The sequence below is a fragment of the Dendropsophus ebraccatus genome, chromosome 9, assembly GCF_027789765.1.
Source record: "Dendropsophus ebraccatus isolate aDenEbr1 chromosome 9, aDenEbr1.pat, whole genome shotgun sequence".
In the NCBI taxonomy this organism is placed as follows: domain Eukaryota; kingdom Metazoa; phylum Chordata; class Amphibia; order Anura; family Hylidae; genus Dendropsophus; species Dendropsophus ebraccatus.
In genome coordinates, this window is record NC_091462.1 from 79,858,376 (window position 1) to 79,882,948 (window position 24,573).

At 40.2% G+C, this 24,573-nt stretch overlaps 1 protein-coding gene across 3 annotated transcripts in view; it reads left to right on the forward strand.

The window, feature by feature from the left end:
• Positions 1-1,585: 1,585 nt before the first annotated feature.
• Positions 1,586-24,573, forward strand: part of MYH11 (myosin heavy chain 11) — an 86,299-nt gene continuing 63,311 nt past the window's right edge. For all 3 annotated transcript variants that reach the window (XM_069983688.1, XM_069983689.1, XM_069983690.1), the window contains exons 1-3: positions 1,586-1,689; positions 5,006-5,364; positions 18,050-18,206. In XM_069983688.1, the coding sequence (XP_069839789.1) occupies positions 5,026-5,364; positions 18,050-18,206 (496 nt within the window). In that variant the 5' untranslated portion in view covers positions 1,586-1,689; positions 5,006-5,025. The remainder of the gene's footprint in view (positions 1,690-5,005; positions 5,365-18,049; positions 18,207-24,573) is intronic.

Sequence of the window (24,573 nt, forward strand, 5' to 3'; positions counted from 1 at the left end):
GTAAGACACCTGGTGACCAAGACATAAAAACTTTTTTTTCTGGGGGTATGGAGTCATTTTTGTCATTCTTGAGTGATTTACATATAATGTTGGGAATCACATAGGCTATAAAAAAAGAGGGGAGCTAGCCCATTGCTTCTTATCCACCGCTTCTGTGTCCACTTCCATATGCCTATTCCAGATTTGATTGACAGCAGGCACATTGACTGTAAAAGGAGGAGATGGGCAAACAGGCTTATATAGTAGCACTATAATAAATGTATGCCAGGAATCACAACTAGCCCTATCTAGCCTGGGACTTAGCATTACAAATATGCAATAATAAAACATCTGGAAAGATACAAATATACTTTGCTATTCTTTTAAGAGTTCGTGAAATTACTTCATATCTATAAGCAATATATATATAATTCTTTCAAATAGCGCTCTATATCTTATAAAGCTGATGTAACATCTTATAACTGCTATTTTCGGCCAAAGATACAAAGCAAAATCCCTTGTAAGTATGAGACGAGAGATTGCTGCAATATGCTGACTTGATAGAAGTGCTTAAGGATACAGGGGATTTGCTTGTTTACACATAGGAATACGACTACTTCTAGTTGGTGATAAGCATTAAAGGGGTTAAATGGAGGAGATCCTTATTTATGGCATTATGTATTTAGAAGACTCCTCTTTCTTTCCAATCGCCCAGCATCCTCTCTCCCTACCCTGAGAACAGACAGCCCCTAACATAGAAGAACACAGTGCACAAAGAGTTCCCGTCTCCTTATTTGGGCAGATGGAGTCATATAATCATAGAGTTTTTTTATTTTTTTCTCCTTTCTCAGGAACATGCATGGGAAGCCCCCAGCTATAGCCGCACAGTCAGTGAGGCTGGGAATCATACACTCCCCACCAGGGAGTAGGATGTCCCTGAACTCCAATCCAGATGTGTATGACAGGCAACATCCCATTGGATACAAATAATGCATATATATGGAAGTAGGGTGTTATATTGGTACACTTTACCATAATGCTGTAATTGAAACTGTGAAATATATGTTGACAAAGCACATTCGGCTCAGCTACATCACATACACACATACAATTTATGTGCAATAATGTTCACATGGTGTCTAAATTTCTAATTGATTTAAATTGCATTGGTTTATATACATTCATCCATACAGAATGATGGCTAGGCACTATAAGTATATTAATGTCCCTGCATGTATCAGCTCTTAGTAACTAGTCTGTGCCTTGTTTACATAATTTTCTTTAAATTTCATTAAAGTTATCTAAACTTTTTCCAATAAGTATTAGTTTCAGAAAGAATAAAGAAGTCGGATCAAAAAGTTTGCAGTGATCAATTGGACTTAAAATATGTTCAGAAATTATAAGTCTTTAGCCAATACTCTAACCTATTACCAAGCATTGGTAAAACACTAATTTGGCAGCTGAGGGGTTACTGTAATATCCCCTGTACTGTACTAAGGTGCTCTGGAGAACCCATACCTAGGAGCAGAGGATGAGCTCCCAACCCCTCCCTCCTGCTCTCCCTAGACTCCATCCCTCCCACTGTGGAGATGGCTGAGTCTATATAGAGGGACTGCAAACTGAAGGGGAATTTGGACTGTCCCAGCTGTGAGCTGTACAGGTTCCAGTCTCTGTCTTCAATTCAACCTCTGCTTAAGTAATTGGATATCTGTAAGTAAGCACTATTGTTATTACTATAGGGTTTCAGTATCTTCTGGCATTCTAGTTACAAATGAGTGTAATGGACAACTGTGTATAGAGAGTGAGAAATGAATGGGTTAACCTGCAATGTGTCAGGCCAGTACCTGTAGCTGAGTTTGCCAAATGTCACAGGGTTATCCCTTGGCTATCATATTCTCTTCTAGGTTAACCTTGCAGTTAAAAAAAAAAAGTTGCATGCATCATGAGAAAGTGACTATTCTTGAGAACAGTGACAGCTTCTGTAATGCATCAAGTGAGATAAGAGCAGGTACCTCCTGTATAATACCTAGAAGTGATGGTATTTGGTATTTTGTTACATCTGAGCTTATATACTGTTTTCCTGCCGATATATATATAATAATACATCCCATTTGATCTTTGTATATACTTAATGTAGCTATTCTATCCCTGTGCATATGTATCTAAATCATCAGCTAAGTGAATTAAACAGTCCTGTTTCTATGCATTAGTCCTTTCCTCACCATAGCTTATACTGGGACTGGAGCATCCTTGCTAATAATATAGAATTAGCCAATAGGAGAGCTCGCTGCCGGCCTGGATGACAGGAATGTATAGCAAGCATGGCTTTGAATTGCACTTCTACCACTTGACGTTTTACTTTAGTTTCTTCAGACTTTTTTTTCCCCTAAAAGGTATTTGTTATGAATTAGTTATGGTGTCTTCAGGGTAACATGCCCTTATATGGGCCCCTGCACCAGCATCAGCAGAGGACCAGCGCTAGCGAGGGGCTCATAGCTTCAGCTTCATTATTCTCTCACTCTTTATAGGAATATGCAGGAACATAATATTCCAAGTTTGGAGTTTTAGCAAGGAATTTGCATTGGGGTTTTAGCAAGGATATTTTTTTCCTACCAAAATATTTAAAAATCTACCCATTTATTATAGCAGTTCATTTTAGTTCTCCTTAGAAGGAAGAAAAAGATCCAATACTAACCAAAACCACAGTTTCCACCAAATGGAAGCGTCATTCATCTGTAGACTGCTAATGACTGCCCCTCATGAGTACAGATTAGGGTACTGGATGGCCACAGGTATATGCCCTAGATGTAGGGGGTGGGGGGCTACTAAGTCTCATTTAGGAAGCCCAGTGGTATATGGAGGCTTAATTGACCAAATTTCAGACAAAACTTTATAATTAGGCATATATACGTGAGGATACACATAAATATGTGTTACGTGAGACAAAATTGAGCAGATCACACCGCTATGGAACATTAGAACGCTTTAGAACATTAAAAGTTACCAACTGCATACTACTGTTCTGTACACTGCTGACTACTGTTCTGTATACTACTGTTCTGTATATAACTGCCCTGTATACTACTGTTGTGTATACAACTGCCCTGTATACTACTGCTTTGCATACTACTGTTCTGCACACTACTGTTCTGTACACTGCTGACTACTGTTCTGTATACTACTGCCCTGTATACTATGGTTCTGTATACAACTGCTCTGTATACTATTGCTCGGCATACTACTGTTCTGCACACTACTGTTCTGTACACTGCTGACTACTGTTCTGTATACTACTGCCCTGTACACAACTGCCCTGTATACAACTGCTCTGCATACTGCTGTTCTGTATACTACTGTTCTGTATACTACTGTTTTGCATAATACTGCTCTGTATACTACTGCTCTGCATACTACTGTTCTGCACGCTACTGTTCTGTATACTACTGTTTTGCATAATACTGCTCTGTATACTACTGCTCTGCATACTACTGTTCTATATACTACTGCTCTGCATACTACTGTTCTGCACACTACTGCTCTGCATACTACTGTTCTGCACACTATTGTTCTGTATACTACTGTTTTGCATAATACTGCTCTGTATACTACTGCTCTGCATACTACTGTTCTATATACTACTGCTCTGCATACTACTGTTCTGCACACACTAAAACTAATGGGATGCCGGTTAATTCTAAATATTTGGAGCCTATTATTTTTTTTGTAATTGATCGTTGTCACATCTGGCCTTTTCTAGGATTTTTTAAATTATAACAGTTTTTTTATAGGTCAGTTTACAAATTCAGACTCTATTTTACCAGAGTCCATCAGAAAGGCCAATGATACATTGCTGGTCATCCCCAGGGTTAATAACTTGTCTTTCAGCTGTGTTTGTGTTAGAACCAGACGACATACTGATATGTTTTACATTCCTCCTCTCTAGATCTCCTGTAGATAGCACCCTTATTGTCACAAATAGAGAGCTCTGCTTTGGTGGGAACTTAGTGCAATTCAAAGGGGCTTTCCGAGGACCAGTTCCTTCCTTGCACTAATAAGCCTAATTACTGGAAGACGTTGTATAATGGAAGTGGATTAAAGAAAAATTACCGAAGGCATGGGTGGTAAAACCCGGCTAGTTGAAAGGCCTTTCCTCTATGGTGACTGCCGCTGTCTAAATTTCCTTTGCATTCATAATGTTCCATTCTAAAGACAGTCAAAACATATCATCCAGTCACATTGTATCAATAGTAATAAGACACTGAAATAAGAATCGGTGCCTTCATGCTACTAAAACCAGCACAAATGTATATATGATGTATAGTTATTTCAGCTAAAACAATCTGGAAGTACAAAGTAAAATGCTCATGTCTATGCATTGTAGATTATATATTTGCCCCATACACCCTATACATCTACAGGCTAGTGATAGGCCTTACACTTTTTAAACTCCTTCTTTAGGTGGCCTTGCCTAACCACATTATTTGTCACTTCATATAAATAGTCCAGTGTTCCCCAACGTGTGGCTGTGGTGTTGAAAAGTATACTGTAGTAGGCTGCAAGGGCATGCTGGGAGTTGTAGCCTTGCACCATCTGGATTGGTTGGGAAACGGTGAGATAGTCCAACATGCGAAATCTACTATACCCTTGTGTCATCATGTGGTCCGGTAGGCTCATTGTTTCCTTATCACAAAAAAACTGGCTTAGACATCCTCCATTCTAATCTTAACATCCCTTCTTCAGCTGTCCTCTTTCCTTCCTAACCACAATAATACACCCTTGTAGACTTTAGAATTTGAAGACCACAAGGTGAACATCAATGTTTGAATATTTTATGAGGAAACTTTAAAGCCTGGTTACTCTTACGTTACTTGGGCTTGGGCCCTGTGTTTAGTGCAAAGAATGTGACGTTTAGTATCTATAAAGATAGGTAATATATGTATATTAGATGGATAAATAGATAGATAGATAGCGTTTGCTCTTTGCTGCCTCATATGATTATTAATCTTTTGTACTTCATCCTCCATAGGTGACCACCTTTAAGTCAAAATGTCACAAAAACCACTAAGTGAGGATGAGAAATTCCTCTTTGTGGACAAGAAGTTCGTCAACAGCCCTGTGGCCCAGGCAGATTGGACAGCCAAAAAGTTGGTTTGGGTCCCTTCTGAGAAAAATGGATTTGAAGCTGCAAGCATCAAGGAAGAGAAAGGTGACGAGGTTCTGATTGAATTCGAAAATGGACAAAAAAAGACCATAAGCAAGGATGATGTCCAAAAGATGAACCCCCCCAAATTTTCCAAGGTGGAGGACATGGCAGAGCTGACTTGCCTAAATGAAGCTTCTGTGCTACACAATTTAAGAGAAAGATATTTCTCCGGCCTCATCTATGTAAGTCATTGGGAAAATAGTATAATACATGGAATTATTTTTTTGTTATGTATGTGCTTTGATAGCTTTTCCTACATTATCTCTAAATAAATGTAGCTTGTAGAGTATAAGGCAGATGGGTAAATAAGATGATAGTTGGCTCAGTGCACATTGCTGGAATTGTATTACCATGTATTTGGGTTAAATAAAATTAGAGTATGGAGCCAAAGCCCAGGTACTGTACTATAAAAGGTGGTCCATACTGAATAACGACATCCTTCTAAAGCTGAATTTAGATGTTGCATCAAAAATAGCCCCCACCCCCGCACTGGAGTCTAGAACCTTGAGCCCCCACCTCCTGGACCAGCATAACCTTTTGGTTATTTCACTCCATCACAGTCTGGTGTTATTTTAAGGGATTTCCCCACTGTAAATGTGTATTACACCTCATCTATCATTGCATTGTCATGATCCACTGCATGAAACCTAGAATGTAAATGGGACGAGATCTTATTTCTTTTACCAGAAATTTCATGGTGTTTTTGTTTAACTGTCCTTTGAAAGTCCCCATCAATCACCAACACAACCTAATGGAGCTTGTAGTGCATATGAGGAAGGGGGCACATTAGATGGAGGAAAGGACTTTCCTAAAGTGGCCAGGACTTCATTATATAATGTATCATACCCACAGCTAGCCTCTCACTGGCTTTTATAGCAGCCATTGTTCGTGATACCAATAAAAATAGTTTTTCCTGTCTTCTTTTTAGTTTTAACCTGAATTGTAGGACAGTTGTGGAATTAGAGTCAAGATAGTTACAAAATTATACTTAATGTCATGCTATTTAACCTAAGGATTTTCTTTGGAGTAAGGGAGGAAAATGAAGAACCATAAAAAAGGACCTGCTAACAGTGGGCCAATATTTCTCTGATCAGATCCAGTGTCGTAGCTATAGGTAGTTGCAGTTCCAATTGGACCTGTTTGGGGGTGGGGGGTTGGAGCAGAGGCTAAGGTTAAGTGTGTCTGCCTGACTCGCTTAGCTCAAAACTTAGCTCCAATTCTCAGCAGTATATAGAGGTCTGAGCAGCAGCACTGACAGGAGCAGAAGGGTCATACAGGTTATAGGTCAGAGGAAAAAGGTCATAAAACAAGAGGCTACACTGACAGGAGCAGAGAAGATAAGAACTATCAGTGTGTTAACACCTTTCCCTTTATTTGTTAGGATTTGTTATGTGGCTACCACATATGGGGGCTACACATTAGGCTTTTATCTGCATTAATATTCCTGAGGAATACTCGGAATGTGCAATGGACATAACATGAAAAAAGGCAGGGTCTAAATGTTGTAGTTTGATATAAAAAAAAATGGACATATCATATGACATCTAAAGGAGCTGATTTATGTCCTTCTCTATGTAATATTGCATATTGAATAGTGAAAAATATGTAAACATTATGATCAAATCAGATCATCAAGATCCAGATGACCTTACCATTGTTGATTGTGGCCATGCTCATTAAATAATTTAGTTTTTTTATATCATTTTATAACCTTGGTGTCCTAAATCCAACCCCGTTTGTGAAAACACGTTGTCTGTGTGCTACAGTAAGAATTTCTTGTAACACACAACATCCAATAAATTCCCATATCCACATTATTGGCATCATCACAGGGGCTATACCTCATACCAAGGTCAGCACTTGTTTTCTAATGGGAGTTGGCAGCCTGGGCTAGGCTAAGGGAGTGTGGATAGGAGCTCATTAACCACACCCCCGAACATAATCCCAGCCCCCCAGCCTCCTAATCACACCCCTGAGCCCAGCATTTCCATTCCATTTTACTATAAAGTTCCTACCCATCTGACAATTCAGAGAGAAGTACAGCAACTAGTTACACCCCTGTATCTTGGGAATTGGGGGGGGGGGGCAAGTGCATAGCAGGAAGTTGGACCAAGGTTGTAAAATTAAATTAGAAAAAAGAAAAAACAAATTTTTTGGACCTCAGGTCATGCATTACAGACTCAGCTTTCCATATACTTCAGTGAACTGAACCATAAAGTTGTCCAGTCAGTACACCATTTAATCTCTGCCTTGTCTGATGGACCAGGGAAAGGGCACCCCAGTACTCTGCCAGAGCCTAAATTACTAAATTCTCACTGGACTTATACATGGCTCTACATTAACATTGTCTAAACTTTCTAATGATGTTAAATGAGACTTGAGGCCGGGCAGATGAATAGCTGCCCCTGTGCACATCATGATATTTCGGTGAATCATCCTCACTTAACTACACTTTGTCGGAATACACAAAAGTCCCATTATTTTTAACATTCTAGCTTCCAAGTGGGCACCTTGTCAAGAATGTATTTTGGGCATAATGATGGTAACAATTAACAATTAAAAGCTTCCCCCGCATCCTTAAGTGTACCTGTTACTTAACATCACTACTGCTACTATTATACTCATACTAACCACTGAAAGCTACAATGTGCTTCACCAATCTATCAGGTTCCAACACTATTCACATTTTAAGTCATAATATAATAGAATTACCTTATCAATAGTACTTCAATAGATTCAGCTTACTTTGGAGCTGGACAGCATACTCTGGAAGCTATTCTCCTAATATCTGAAGGACCCAGGAGTGGGGCCACCATTTATCAGTCATGTGATCTATGGATTTACCATAAATACATATGGTCAGATTACCCCTTTATTGTACTTGTCATTCCACTGTTTGTTATATGGTCTGTCACAATACATTGTAGGGTCCATCACAAAGTTTATAGCAGCTCCATAAAATATGTGTTAAAGAATCCTAAAGTGCTGAGAACATTAGAGTCTGGAGGCAGATAATGCAATATAGGGTTATTGGTGCAGTAGTAGTCCTGTGTCCTGATACAGTAGTTGCAGTTGTCTGCAAATGTTCATGTGTTCTGAAAAGGGAGAGGAGGGATAAGACTCTGCCAGACTCCTCTGGTGGCAGCGTATCTCTCTGGGAACAAAATGATCCTGTACTTAAGATCCAAAATACCAATCGTTCTCTCCCCAAACAACATGTGCCTGGAAGAGTCAATAGGTCCTTATACACAGTCGGCTGTTAGCCAGTCCTGCTGAAAGTTAGGTTTTGCATAGCTCTGTGTGTGGTGGTGGTGGGGAGGGGTTTATATCTTTGGCCACTAGTTGCATGTGCATACTATAGCCCCTACTACACGTGGCGGCAGTGAGCATGAGAGAGACGGGGGGGCGCAGAGAGGTGCGGAGGGGCTGCCCGGGTGGTCTCTGATCGTCCAGGCAGCCCATAGTATATAGCAGCAGTCTGCTGCCGCTGCTCCTATGCTCATGTAGCAGAGCTCTGCTATATGAGTCGTTTGTCTTTCAACATGTTGAAAGACAAACGACTACAACAATCAGTCAACATCGTTTATGTTGGCTGATCATTGTTTATTACACAGGACGATTATTAGCCGTAACGGCAGATAATCTTTCTGTGTAATATGTGATTGTACCACCACGTCCAGGCTGAAGCACTGGGGGCGGGCCGACCCACCCTTAGTGGGAGGAAACTCCAGCCCCTCCATGACGTGACTCCATTAGAATCAATGGAACCCTATCATAGAGGGGCGGGGGTTTCCTCTCACTAAGGGTGGGTCGGCCCGCCTCAGCCTGGGCCTGGTGGTACAGTCACTTTAAGACCTGTGACTGGCTGCAGTGCCCTATGTACCGTGACATCACTGTGGCACCTCCTCCGGGCAGTCTCATCAATGTGCTCAGCTCTTTCTGCTCTAAAACATGATTCCAATAGATTAAATAGTATTTTCATGGTGACAGGTTCCCTTTAAAATGTTGTATTAGCAAGTTCTCCCAATTGATGAATAGAAAAGCAGTATACTTGTCAGTAGTAAAACAGCATAGTTGTAACATTGTCACTCTTAAAGGGGTTTTCTAGCAAAAACCTTTTTCTTTCATATCAACTGTCAGAAAGTTATATAGATTTGTAATTTATTTCTACTTAAAAATCTCAAGTCTTCCCATACTTATCAGCTGCTGTATGTCCTACAGGGAGTGGTGCTTTCTTTTCAGTCTGACAGTGCTCTCTGCTGCCATCTCTGTCCGAGACAGGAACTGTCCAGAGCCAATTTCCATAGAAAACCTCTCCTGCTCTGGACAGTTCCTGCGTTTTGACAAAGATGTCAGCAGAGAGCACTGTGTCAGACTGGACAGAAAACACAATTTCCTGCAGGACATACAGCAGCTAATAAGTATGGGAAGACTTAAGATTTTAAAATAGCAGTAAAATTACAAATTTATATAACTTTCTGAAACCAGTTGATTTGAAAGAAAAAGATTTTCACTGGAGAACCCCTTTAAGGTATCACCACATCACTAAAGCTGGAGATGTGAGCTGAAGTAAATGTGTTGTTATCAATCATACAGTACCTTTAAAATATGTGGCTATTCTGCAATACCAGACACAGCTATATGAGTCTTCAGCTGTGACAAGAAACTGAAAAATTATACTACGTTTGACATTGTTACTAGTGATAAGCGAACTTTCCCTAAGTTCAGAAAATTTTTACCAATACATTGTTCCCATACATACATCAATCATTCTTCTCTCATTACTATTACCATTGACCAAGACTTATCTTAATATATTACAGTATATACTTTATATACTATATACACTCACCGGCCACTTTATTAGGTACACCATGCTAGTAACGGGTTGGACCCCCTTTTGCCTTCAGAACTGCCTCAATTCTTTGTGGCATAGATACAACAAGGTGCTGGAAGCATTCCTCAGAGATTTTGGTCCATATTGACATGATGGCATCACACAGTTGCCGCAGATTTGTCGGCTGCACATCCATGATGCGAATCTCCCGTTCCACCACATCCCAAAGATGCTCTATTGGATTGAGATCTGGCAACTGTGGAGGCCATTTGAGTACAGTGAACTCATTGTCATGTTCAAGCAGAAATCGAGACTCATCAGACCAGGCAACGTTTTTCCAATCTTCTACTGTCCATGATTTCCATGAGCTTGTGCAAATTGTAGCCTCAGTTTCCTGTTCTTAGCTGAAAGGAGTGGCACCCGGTGTGCCTCAAAGTTCGACGTACTGTGCGTTCAGAGATGCTCTTCTGCCTACCTTGGTTGTAACGGTTGGCTATTTGAGTCACTGTTGCTTTTCTATCAGCTCGAACCAGTCTGCTCATTCTCCTCTGACCTCTGGCATCAACAAGGCATTTCCGCCCACAGAACTGCCGCTCACTGGATGTTTTTTCTTTTTCGGACCATTCTCTGTAAACCCTAGAGATGGTTGTGCGTGAAAATCCCAGTAGATCAGCAGTTTCTGAAATACTCAGACCAGCCCTTCTGGCACCAACAACCATGCCACGTTCAAAGGCACTCAAATCACCTTTCTTCCCCATACTGATGCTCGGTTTGAACTGCAGGAGATTGTCTTGACCATGTCTACATGCCTAAATGCACTGAGTTGCCGCCATGTGATTGGCTGATTAGAAATTAAGTGGTAACGTGCAGTTGGACAGGTGTACCTAATAAAGTGGCCGGTGAGTGTATAACAATATATTAAGACCATAATAAATTATATTTCTTATGGTTAAAATAGTAGAAAGATTGATGTATATATGGAATAATGCATTGGAAGAGATTTGCAGAACAGATCAGAGAGCCTTTCTACAGCTAAACTCAGCAGCAGTATCTATTCTATAAATTGGCATAGTAGTGTATTACACCATTTTACTAAATGGATATAGCCACGTGTATGACAGGCATCTAGTTACGTATTTTAGAGCTTAAGGGTGCGTTCACACGTACCGCATTTGCAGTAGATTTCTCGCTGCAAGTTTTGCAGTGAAATCCACTGGTATGCTGATTTCTAGGGCCATAGACTGTAATTGTACTTAGCATAGTAGCGGATTTAACTGCAAAACTTGAAGCGTGAAATTCAATGCAAACGTGTTATGTGTGAACGTGCCCTTTAAACCGGAAAGTTGAGCTTAGCTTTAGGGCTAATGGTAATTTTTAGTTTCTTAGGTAATGTAGTATCGATAACAATGACCATTCTATATAAAGAGGACTATTACATGTTTGAATCTTGGGGCTATACATAATACATGTTGTGAGCTGTAATCCCATATTCAGGAATGAAGACTATTCAGAATTCCCCATTGCCAGAAGGGGCATATCTCATCTGCCAAGTTACCTGGGTAAGGGCTGAGAATTGCTTCTTACTGCATATGGTGGAAGGCCTGGCACTTCATCAAGCGCTATCTTACGTCTAAATGTAAAATTAAATCCAGGAAATATCTTCCCATACCACCGACAAGCTTAACTGGCCGTGAAATGAGTTTCTTCTTTACTTTAATCGGTACAAAAGGAATGAAGGATTTTTGTAGGAAGGAAATAGTTGCAGCTCTAAGAATTACACAGCGCACAATCTATATTGCTTAGGTTTGCATAAGGTCATAAGGGGAGATTTATCAAACATGGTGTAAAGTTAAACTGGCTCAGTTGTCCCTAGCAACCAATCAGATTCCACTTTTCATTCCTCACAGACTCTTTGGAAAATGAAATGTGGAATCTGATTGGTTGCTAGGGGCAACTGAACCAGTTTCACTTTACACCATGTTTGATAAATCTTCCCCATAAAGTATGATTATTCATCACCACTTCAACTTTAAGATTATTATTACATATGTAGGTAGAGTTCACATCTGACATTATCATCATGACAATAACTACCGATCTTCTAATACTAATGACTTTTAAATTTTTCCCTTTGTATAAATTACTGTCATTTAAGGCTCCGTTCACACGGAGTAAAACTGGCGGAGTTCTGCAGCCGAATTCTCAGTTGCGGAATCCTGTCAGTCTCTGTGTCATTATGACAGTCTATGGGAGGCTCGCGCACCTCCTCTCTCTGCGCTGAAGAACATGTCCATTCTGTCATTATGACACTGAGGCTGGCAGGATTCAGACAGTTTTACTCTGTGTGAATGAAGCCTAATATAGTAAATGACATGATTTGAGCAATGCAGCTGATCCATATAAAGTGCTATTGACACTTTATATGGATCACTGACTGAGGATCTTATGCCAAGCAAAACAATCTCTCCTAAAGAAAAGACTTCCCATCTGCAGACAGCTGTTTCAGGGTTGTTGCCCCCCTTCAGTGCAGAGTGGGGTTTTGGCTGGCGAGTAAAAGGCCATATAGCACAGCACAATGGAGGAAGCGAGCAGGAGGAGCTGGAGGGCTGCCCGGATGATCCTTAGATCGTTCAGGTGACCCATCGAAGACAGTGGCCTGCTGTCGCTACTCCTATTACGCAGAGCCATGGGCAGCAAAAGGTCGCTTTTGTGATTGTTTTTATTCAACATGTTGAAAGTTAATTATCAGCCAACGTTGTACATGTTTTCTGATTGTTGCCTATTAATATGACCTATTACACCAAACGATTATCCGCTGGAACGGCCGGTAATCGTCCAAATACAGGCAATAATCACTTGATGTAATAGGGCCCTAAGGGATACTAATTCTCCTTAAGGTGAGTTGTCATAAAGACGTGTGGGGACTTACAGGCCATTCTTTAGTCTCACCCAGATAGAGTGAGACAATGACTTGAAGGGACATCTCTTTGTGGTGGTGTGAGAGGTATGAGAGCTATTTTGCATATCTTTTATTCCCAGAATTCCCAGTGGAGCAGCAATGGCCTCCAAGTCTCCACACGTCTTTATGACAAACTCTCCTTAAGGAGAACTAGTGTCCCTCAGACCAGTGTTCCTCAAACTGTGAGGCGCCCCCTAGTTGTTGGTGACTTCCACGACATATGTGAGACCCCAGCATCCTCTTGGTCAGAAACCCTGCTCTAGACTAATGTATATAGGAACATACTGCAGCAGTCCTTGGAAAGTCTTTGGTACACATTGAAAGTTTTCCTGACTGAAGTAGACCTATGGGGTGGATTTTAATATTGGCAGCATGTCAATTTGTGTTTGTTGGAGTATTTCCCATTGAAATCAATAGGGCATGTAAAACCTGCAAGGATTGTTGTGTAGAAATGCTGCAGAAATAATCAGTCTAGTGTGCATTTACCCGAAAAGGAAGGTCTCATGCGAAAAGGAACTGAAGTCTTACAGTTTTCACTCTGGCCACAATAGCCTGAGACAACCTGTCTATAGATAGGACTTTTTATCATTCTCCCTATTATTATCATCACAGAATTACACAGTATAAATGTATTGCCTATGCCTAGAACTAGAACACTCCCCCATAGAAGTCAGCTCCAAACTCATTAACCTACGGTCCATTTGGCTGCTGAAAAGTATATCTGTAAACAGCAGCTCAGGCAAGATGGCCACCACCATTATTATGTTCAGAAAACAGACTAAGAAAATCTACAATCAGAAAACAAGAAGAAACAAATATGTTTCAGTAGCAGGCTTTAATTTGTAAAAAAAATAAAAAATAAAAAAAATAAAAGGTGATATATTGCTTTTAAGGGGCTTTCCAACAATTCACATTGATGGCATACAAAACAATATACAGTTTATGCCTGATTGACAAAGATCCTACCACAGGATTGGCCACTAAAGCCAAGAACGATGGTGCCATACGGGGAGATTTATCAAACATGGTGTAAAGTGAAACTGGCTCAGTTGCCCCTAGCAACCAATCAGATTCCACTTTTCATTCCTCACAGACTCTTTTGAAAATAAAAGATGGAATCTGATTGGTTGCGAGGGACAACTGAGCCAGTTTCCCGTTACACCATGCTTGATAAACCTCCCTCATAGTGTTTATACTACATAATACTACCCCAGTCCATGTGTGCATCTGGTATTACATCACGGCCCCATTCAAGAGCTTTGACCTCTTCGCTCAAAACTTTGTTTGGGTTCCAGAGATGGTACCCCCCCCCCCAAACATACATTGATGATATATAATGTGTCAGTGTGTACCCTTTTAAGTGAGAGAGAAAAAGGGGAGAACCCCTTTAAGCAACCACATATTCAAACTTGAAACCTACTCTGTTTTCCTTTTCCTATTGGGAGAATAATGTTTTCGACACTGAGCTATAACATTGTTTTTATCACCTACAGAAGGTCACATTATATTACAGGTCTATCAGTACAGACACGTATTGTGTAGAATGGTGTCTGCTGGTATTATTAAATTAGGGAATATATCTTCCAGCATGTTAAGACTAACAACACCCTTATCCCTATTCTATGGATCTCTCACTTAACTTGTATTTCCTGATAAAAGAGATAAGAGCTTTAGTCACTGAGATGTCTGAGATGTTATTAATATATAACAGGAAACAAAGAAACGGATTGTTATACGCACTCAAGACAGGCCTCGAGGATATATGCCCACATATCTGAGAGTATGTGCATGATGTATAGAAAGATGAAGGGCGTTCAGTTGCATTGTATTGCCGTGTATGGTAGATATTTATTGGTGCTTCTAGTAGTGTATGAGCCCCTCTCCTAATCTTTAAGACCCAAAAATTTACAACTTGCTGTACACAGCCTAATTCTGTCCAGATTTTCAAGAAATGAGTGAGAATCAGGCGGCGTGGAGTTTCTCTCAGATCAGTAATGGGAACATCCGGCAATTAGAAGTAATTATTATTGTTGCATACTGAGAAATTCCAATATCTTTCACATTCCAGTGCTCCTGCAGTTTCACAGTTCCCAGGTGGTTTGGGGACAGGCACATCTCTAACATACTGTAATCTCCACTCATATGTCTGTCCATGTGGGCAATATTAAAGCTGGCCATAGGCATAAGGGTTTTATTGCCAATCTCCACCAATGGCGGCAGAAGGTGCCCCAAAGCCTGATAGTAGGTGACATGGAGATCAGATTGGCTCATGTGATGCTTTTGTTTCTACTAGATAAGATGTCTGGAGAGGTATCTGGTGATCTCTTCTAGAGGTGTGTGGATGGGAACCTTGAGGGATCAGTGATTCCACTAAACAAAATGTAAATTGACATACAAAAGGGAGCTTTATAGCCATCCGTATAGTTATATCATGTCTCTGATCTGTTTACAGGGGTTATCCCAAGATGCAAAGATATTTCCTATTTAAAGGATAGAGGATAACTAGCTGATTTGGGGATGTCTGACCACTGGGTCCCCCACAGACCCTAAGGGCTCGTTCACACAGAGCAAAAGGAGCGGATTACGCAAGGAAATATTTCTGCCTGAAATCAACTGACGCTGAATTCCGAGCAGAATATAAGCAGAATGTAAGCAGAATCCCTGCGTATTCTGCTAGGAAAGTGTTCAGCTCGTAATCAGCTCTTGACAAATTCAGCGCGGAATACTCGAGGAATCCGCGCTGAATCCGCATGCATTCAGCGCTGAAATTCAGCGAGTATTTAGTGAGTAAACTAGACTATACCAGAACATATACTAGAATCCTCCTCCTCCCCCCCTTTTCCCCATTTCCGCGCTGATTCAGCAAATAATTTCCGCTTGTATTACGCTTGTATTCCGCGCTGAATACGCTTGTATTCCGCGCTGAAACTGAAAATCAGAGCCCCACTGGATTGTATAGGCTTCCGCTAGCGGAAGAATGAACATGTTCATTCTTCTGGCGGAAAGCGGATTAGTTCAGTGCGGAAATTCCACTGTGTGAACTGCAGAGCAGAATTTCCATTCAACACAATGGAAATTAGCTCTGCACCTATTTTAACGGCTGAAATTTCAGCGCTGATTCAGCGCAGAAATTCAGCTGCTTTTGCTCAGTGGGAACGAGCCCTAAGAATGGGGAACAATTGTCCCCTGCATTATTCGATTGGAAGTGCTCTATGGGACTTCCAAACATTGTAGATTACTGAGTTGTGGATAACTTTGGAAAATCCCTTTAAGGGTACAAACCCACTTGACGTATTTGTTGCGTGAATCAGTCTTAAAAATAAGCAGGCAAAACGCAGGTTGGCTTTATACAATTGTTCTGCGTTAAAATACGCAATTGCGTATTTTTGAAGCGTGAAGCTTGTTGTTAGCAAAGCATCAGTTGTTAACAACCTGTGCGAAAAACGCATGTAGCTTCACGCTTCAAAAATACGCAATTGCGTATTTTAACGCAGAACAATTGTATAAAGCCAACCTGCGTTTTGCCTGCTTATTTTTAAGACTGATTCTTGCAGCAAATACGTCAAGTGGGTTTGTACCCTAAATATGTATTCTGATTTAGACAATTATCTTTTTATTAGAACAATCTCCTGATGATAAGTTGGTCACAGAGTGTCACACCGTTGGGATCCCCAAGGATTAGCTGTAATCTTTGGGGGAATCAGGCAGCAAGGTTCCAAATTACCTGCAGTGCCACCGCAGAGGAAATACGGAATCACAACGTTAATAGCCCTGTTTCTGTGATGCAAGTATAAACTACGTCCTTCTGGAAATAGATGAGAGTCCTCCTGAATAAGAGACCTTTTTATTAATTCTGAATTTATTAACAGCTTATTAGAAAATAGGTTTTCCCAACAAAAAAACCCTCTTCTATCCAAAGACATGCAAAATAGTTATTAATTATGATTTGCCTGGATTTCCCTATACTGTATGCAGTCTATGAGGCTACATGAATCCGTTGCCTTTTCCAACTATACCATCTTGCTTGTGAACTACCCTAGTAGTAATAGTGTGCGCTATAGCTACTGGGATACGGGCATTTAGAATCACATTGAGGTCTTGGTGCCAAAGCCACCCTTGTTATATAAGGAGAAAGCAATACTTTATATTTGGAGATGTAATATAATATCATGATTACCATCATAGAGACTACCGCTACATACATACATAGGAAACAGTAAGATTGCAGCATTGTTATCCTACGTCTCCATCTTTAGGCAAACTGTCATGGTTCGATGCTTGAGATTCATAATGTGATGGGAAATACAACCCAGCATCAGTGGAATGCAGCGGCATGTAACCTTGCTATGTAGGATAAGGGGAATAGTAAAAAGTATCTGCGTCACACAGTAAGATATTAGTCGTGCCGTTCTTCTGCAACAAACATATTCCCATTTATGTTCTGTTTCTAAATACCAAGCAAACCATACATACCAGCGCTTTATACAAGACCTTCTTTGTTCTCCTTTTAAGGCCATGCCAATAGAGATCTCAGCACCGCTATGTCAAGGTTTTTTTCCTCAGGTGCAAGAAGACGCAAGAACGGACACATACATTCTTTACATACAAAAAGATAAATGATGTTTACTGTAGATACATGAACATTTTTTCCTAATGTGTAATAATTTTTATATGGATTACCATTGCCCTTATGTAAGTAACTTGACTTGAAAATTACTTGGGACCCTACTTATAGTGTTCATAGGGTTCTTCTGTATAGGGCTAGCCTAAAGGCGTGATGGGAATATTTATCCTCACTTGAATAGGTTTATATAATCAAAGAAGGGATCAGTTTAGGGCCAGGTTCACACTATGTAAAAACAATGGCCGCATTTCATCACAATGGTCGTAGTTGTGCAAACAACGGACGTTATTTGTGAAATAATGGACATTGTTTGCACAACTTCGGCCATTGTTATGAAACACGGCCGTTGTTTTTACATAGTGTGAACCTGGCCCAGTATAGTCTGGGGTCATATTCCTGAGAAGTTCAACCAGTGAAATGAATATTCCTTACCATTTTATCTTACAGACATATTCCGGTCTATTTTGTGTCGTGGTCAACCCTTATAAATCCCTTCCAATTTATTCGGAGAAAATTATTGACATGTACAAAGGCAAGAAAAGACATGAAATGCCCCCTCATATCTATGCAATAGCAGACAATGCATACAGGAGTATGTTACAAGGTAAGCCTCATGGATACATACCACTATATGTTGTCAGGTCCTGTGGGTACAGGCCTAGGTTTATTCTAGGGCTCTATGCCATGGCATCTATGATAGCTCTGTTGGTTCACTTCAATCTGGATGGGTCTCATTGTGCTATAACAAGGCTATTCAGAAATCTTGTACTTTTGACAGCACATATAGCACTCCAGACTGCACAATACCAGAACCGTTGATAGGCTAGGTTCACATTTAGTATTTCCAGCCAAAACCAAGAGTGGAACTGACAGGGCAAAATTATAATGGAAAGTTCTGCACAGTTTTTTGTTTTCAACCCACTCCTGGTTTTGGCTGTAAAAAGAATGACCAAAAGACTGATGGAAATACTATGTGTGAACATAGCTATAGACTGGCAGAAAAGTTTGTGGGAACAGATTGTAAAGGTTGATGTCATATATAACAACTGCTAGTTAGCTCTTTCTGGTTGAGGTTGTGTTCACACACATACCAACCATTAGGCCCAACTGGGTTCATACATAGTATTTTACTTAGGATTTCGGTCAGTGGGTTGAAAACAAAGAGAAGGTGCAAATCTTTCCACTATAGATGTCAGTTCCACTCCTGGTTTTGGCTAAAAAATACTGGCCAAAATACTGTGTGTCTGAACATAATCTTAAAGGGAAACATACATATAAACCTACTGATAGGTATCTGTAGCTGCTTCGATATGTTGGTATTTGTTGCTGATTCCAATAATGATCTACTTCTTTTCCTCCTCGGTGCTGTTTTTCTGTATTTTAATGAAAAGCAAATATGCAAATTAATCCTTTGGTGCACTGGGGGCGTTCCCTGGTCCTTCAGTGCACTATCCTGCCTGCCCAACAGATCTAAGTGACTTCTTATGTATTTATTAATCTGCATAAGTAGGAGGGGACCTAGGAGCCGGCGGGCGGGATGGTGCACTGAGGGCCCCAAGTGGACCAAAGGGCTAATTTGCATACTTGATTTTCATCAAAAAATGCTAAAAAATGACGGAGAGGAGAAAAAGAATTAGACCGGTTCCAGGATCAGGAACTGTGCAGCTACAGGTATGTACAAACCTGTTGATAGTTTCCCTTTAAATTAAAGGGTTAGTTCACATGTCTGCTGTAGATTAAGGATAACACAAGAAAATAAAAGCCAACTATAACAGTAAAGTAGATGTAAATCGTGCTCATATTTTGAGTGTAATACTGTGCTACATTAGGCCATGTTCCCACAGCGTGAGACACAGAATGGCCGGTGTCAGAAGATCATCCCGGGCGGTACTGCAGTACCGGCCGGATGACCTTCACTGCTGCTGAATTCGGATGCGGGCGCATCAGAATTCCCTGCTGCACACAATGAAGTGTGCGTCCGGGGCCGCACGCTTCATTGTGTGCAATGACATGCCTCCTGCGGCCACTATTCAAACATGTCAGTTTTTTGCAGCACTGCAAGGGATCCTGGCCGGAGTGCAAACAATGTGTATACACTCCGGATGGGATTCCATCACCTGCAGGACAATGTAAGTTTCGTAGTAATCACGGCCGTTGTTGCCTCTTTTCAACCACAGCTGTGATACTACGGAACTTAAGTTGTGTGAACATAGCCTTAAAGTGCAGATTTTAGTGTGGATTTGCCTCTGGGGATATTCTGGTGTAAACTAAGAAGATTGATTTTGAAATCCGTGCCTTTGAATTACGCTGCAGATCTTTAGATAGGTGGCAGTAAAATTCACAACACTACATAACTTGCGAATTTCAATGTGGATTTTTGCACTGCATTCCATTGGAAAAAACTAGAATCTGAACCATCTGCATAAAACATCTGCAACAAAACTAACAGATTGTGGAATTGAAATTTAGGCTGCTGGTTGAATTCCATGCAGATTTCTGCAATATTTAGTAAAATCTCTACTTGCTTTGCCTTGTTACTTCTCACTGATGTAAATGTACCCTTAACAGTTCCATATAGTGATAGATATATACGGTAAGGTTTGGATCTGTGACTTGTCCGCAGTGTCACACAAAGTCGTGGAGACATCAGGAAAACAATGTCCTCTAAAAGGCAGGCAGCATGAAGCCAGCAGTGGTTGTAGAGCTCCATTGCCTTTTTTGGTGGGGAGAAGACGCTACACAGAAATAATAAATCATTGGAGAATTTTCGCAGAATGACCATGTGCAGATAACATTCTTAGCTTTATTGGGGGACGTCATGTAAACCAGGATCACATTTGACCCGTGAGATACTGTAAATCACAATGTCAGACATTGCTTACTCTTCTGGTATGGAGACTGACTATTACAATCTATTTGGGAAATTCTTGATTGCTAATTATTTTTAACTCAGTTGACTCAGTTCATACAGTCAGGTTTTTATTCCCAATTGTTAAATACAAAGTCAAGAGTACATCATAAATGTGGGATACGTATAAAGGAAATATTGAGACTTTATCTCTGTATAAATGAATTCCTTGTTTTGTGGTCAATAATTGCAATGAAAGGGAATGTACCAGTTCAAGTAGTGATTTTTTTCTTTTCACTACCTTGTCAGCACTAAAGCGGAGATCCCAGTGACATGGTCCATTTTTCAAAATGCTGCCCGATTCCTGGTGCCGGTTTCTTCATGTGCATTGGCCTGCTCTATGAACTGGAGGTGGGACAGGCACCCCCAATGTAAGGATATATCCCTTCCCCTTTGTGATGTTAGAATCAAGTCTATTGCATAGAGAGGGCCGGTGTACATGAAGAAACTTTCTAGAGACAAAATAAAAACCATAATGAATAATAAAGATTAATAGTAACACATAGCTATTCATATCTAGGCATAAATAAGAGCCTGTGAGTCGGAAACATGTAGGGGGCCAGGGTTTTTATTGTGTGTCTTTGCCCATCCTGGAAGTTGCCTGAATAAAGCTTTTATGAACTGGACATCCTCCTTCCTATTGGGTAGTAAAGCTTTAAAGCCAATGAGTTAGTTACCATCAGTTACATCACTTTAAGTGTTTCACATGAATAGAACGGCCCCAGTGTAGGGAAGCTGGTGCTGGGGTCATTTCTTTAAACCGCAGCCCAGCTCCTGTGCATGGCGCCAGTCTATTCCCAGGCATCGGCCCAGCCTGAAACACTGGAGGTGGGCCCGCCCGCCCCCAGTGTGATGATCGGCCCTCCCCTCGAGGCTCCATTGATCGTAAAAATGATCCTTGTGTTAAATTAGCCATAGGATATTACATTTGACATTTACATTTAATGGTTCCTACCAAAGTCTGTGGTGATTACTGGATGACGTTGCCCCAACCTATGCTTTTCATCTAGGTGACAGATATGTATGACAGATGCTTTCCTCAAGCCGTCCATTGAATCAACAAGAATGTTTGAGCCAATGATGTACATGGCTATGTGGCAGAGAACTGTGAATGATTATTCAGCCAAGAACTATATTGTTGTTTTAGATTTTAGATTGTAAGCTTTTGCACTCATTCATTCTGATTTATTGGTTCTTTATTGACAGTATGGAATATTACAGTCTCATACAATAACATGTATTCTTTGTATATAGAAAAGTGGTAACACTTTCCATGGGGTCACAGACAGTGTATCTTGTAGGAAGCCATGTACCTGTGTGATCATCACATGACAATGGAGCTTCCTATGGAAGGACAGCAAGCACAGCTCTTTAAAAGCAAGAGAAATTGACATTTGAAGTATATTAGAAATATGTTTAACTCCAAGTCCTCAATAGGCTAGGATACATGGAGCTAACTTCCATTTTTCAGAAGTGTTTATTTTGAATCGGTCTAAAAATTAATAATAGAAATGAAGACCAGACTATAAAAGGATTGGTGTGCCCTGGTGGTTCTCACTGGATGGGTATAACCTCTTTATTTCCTATTGTTTTTCAATTGAATTATGGAATATAATAATAATAATAATAATAATAATAATAACAATAATAACAATAATAATAATTATTATTATTATTATTATTATTATTATTAATGATAATAATATTACATTTGACTTTTGATCACTAAACATAATGTAAGTGAAGCAACATAATAAAATATGTGGTGTTCTTCATTTTGTTCTTGCAGCCCAGGAGCTGGATACAACTAAACAGAATGCTAAGCTGGTTTCTATTGACTGGCTTTTACTTGTTCCTATTTCTATTAATATTCCTACTATTAGGGTTGTCAGTTTGCTGAGTAACTACTGAAAGATCAATTGGGTCTTCCTGTTAGCAAACCACTTCTACGGCTTGTTCTGGTGTTATGAGGAGATAAGAAAGACAAGGAGCAGAAGGAACTCTCTGCTCAACCTGATAGTATGGAAGAACTATACATGCTGTTATTCATTATATGTGGCATATGATTTGTTATATTATGTTCCTCTACTGAGACATTTAATGATATTAAAGGCCACAAGGCAGTTCTTTAAACTATAAAGCACAGGGATTGTGTATTGACTACCTAATATATTTTCTCCTTTGCAGCAGATGTATGACTTATACTTATCTGCTGTGTCTTTTCTTGGAGCTTTATTTACCAACCGGGGCCCATGAAATTTTAGGCTGGGTTCACACTACGTATATTTGACTACATTGAATACATGAATTTACATTACACTAATGGTGAGTCATAGTCTATAGTACTGTGTGCAGGGTAAGGGGTGATTACAATCACCGCTCACTTTCCACAAAACCCCTTTAAAGGTGTGTGTTACTTCATGTATAGTGTTTTATATATATATATATATATATATATATATATATAGCAAGGAATTCCCCACAGCACAGCTTAGAATTCAAACGTTGTGATTTATTTCATATCCAAAGCAGCAATAAACAGTGCAACACAGCAAGGTGAGTCTGATGCAACGTTTCTGCGGCCTCCGCCGCCTTTCTCAAGCATACCCACATGTACTCAACTACTCCCCTATATACAGGTGTGCAAAACAACAGTGAACAGTGATCGGAAGATCGAGATGTCACTCAAGTAGATTCTCGAATCAAAAACAGTGTCTAATGATGGCAATAATTATCTATAATGTCATCTAGTGATGTTACTATACTCTCACAATATATATGTATAAACACATCGTGTCCATATAACAAGTGTCCATATGTGAAAACAGTGTCCATAAGAACAGTGTAAAAAATGTCCATCCGCTTGGAAAAACCTTTAAAGTCCACTAGAAGACAAGAAAGAGTTAATCCTCCGGAGAGGAGCATCAGACTCACCTTGCTGTGTTGCACTGTTTATTGCTGCTCTGGATATGAAATAAATCACAACGTTTAAATTCTAAGCTGTGCTGTGGGGAATTCCTTGCTATATTCAACGGGCTCCTGGTCAGTCGTCCCTGCTGGTACTCGGATCCACTACTTGGTATAGTGCTACCTATATACTGTGATATATATACTGTGATATATATATATATATATATATATATATATATATATATATATATATTTACTACTCTCAAAAAGTTAGAGATATTTGGCTCCTCCCTCCATCCATTAATTCTAGCAAACGGTGGAGGTCTCAGCAGCCAGGCCCCACCAATGAAGCCATTTTTATATGTCCCTATGACAGGACAAGAGTTTTCTAAAATGAGTGTTACGCTTTCAATCTGCGTGTCTGTATCCTCTTCGAGCGCTCTCACCTGTCATTCTACAGCTGATAAATACAAAGCAAAAACAACAAACAGAGAGTATGTTTCTTCCAAATCTGGTAATGTCCTTAGGCGGACACAGCTGGCAGCAAGGCAGTGGTTCTTTATCTCTGAGCTAGAGTTACGGGAACCATCTATACAATTAAAAACATCTGCGCCATTGCACCATAGTGAAGCATACTTCTCAGTCACTGCTGCTTGGGTCTGAATCGTTGTATGTGAATTCCTTCAAATCTGATAACAGAATCTGAATTATTTTATAGAAATTTCCTCCAACTTTGATAACTTCTAAGGGAATGACATGTCCTCATAGTAAAAGAGACTACAATGTTCTTATATACCGTTATATACACTTTCAGAATTAGAGTATGGCCATGTTCCCACTGCCTAAGTTCCATAGTAATCACGGCCGGAACTTACGTAATGCTGCCTTCTAAGGAATCCGGTCCACATGGTATACACTCTGGCTGGGACATGTCAGTTTTCTGCGGCCGCTATTCAGTGCACACAATGGAGTGTACAGCGGCGAATTCAGCAGCAGTAAAGATCATCTGGCCGGTAGTGCAGTATCGATTGGAAAGATTTTTTTCTGACGGCCGTACTGTGACGTGTCTTACAGAGTGGGAACATAGCCTAAGAGTGTAAAGGTCCCCATGGACCTTATAGTTTTGATGGCCAAACCCACCACTTACTTGGTG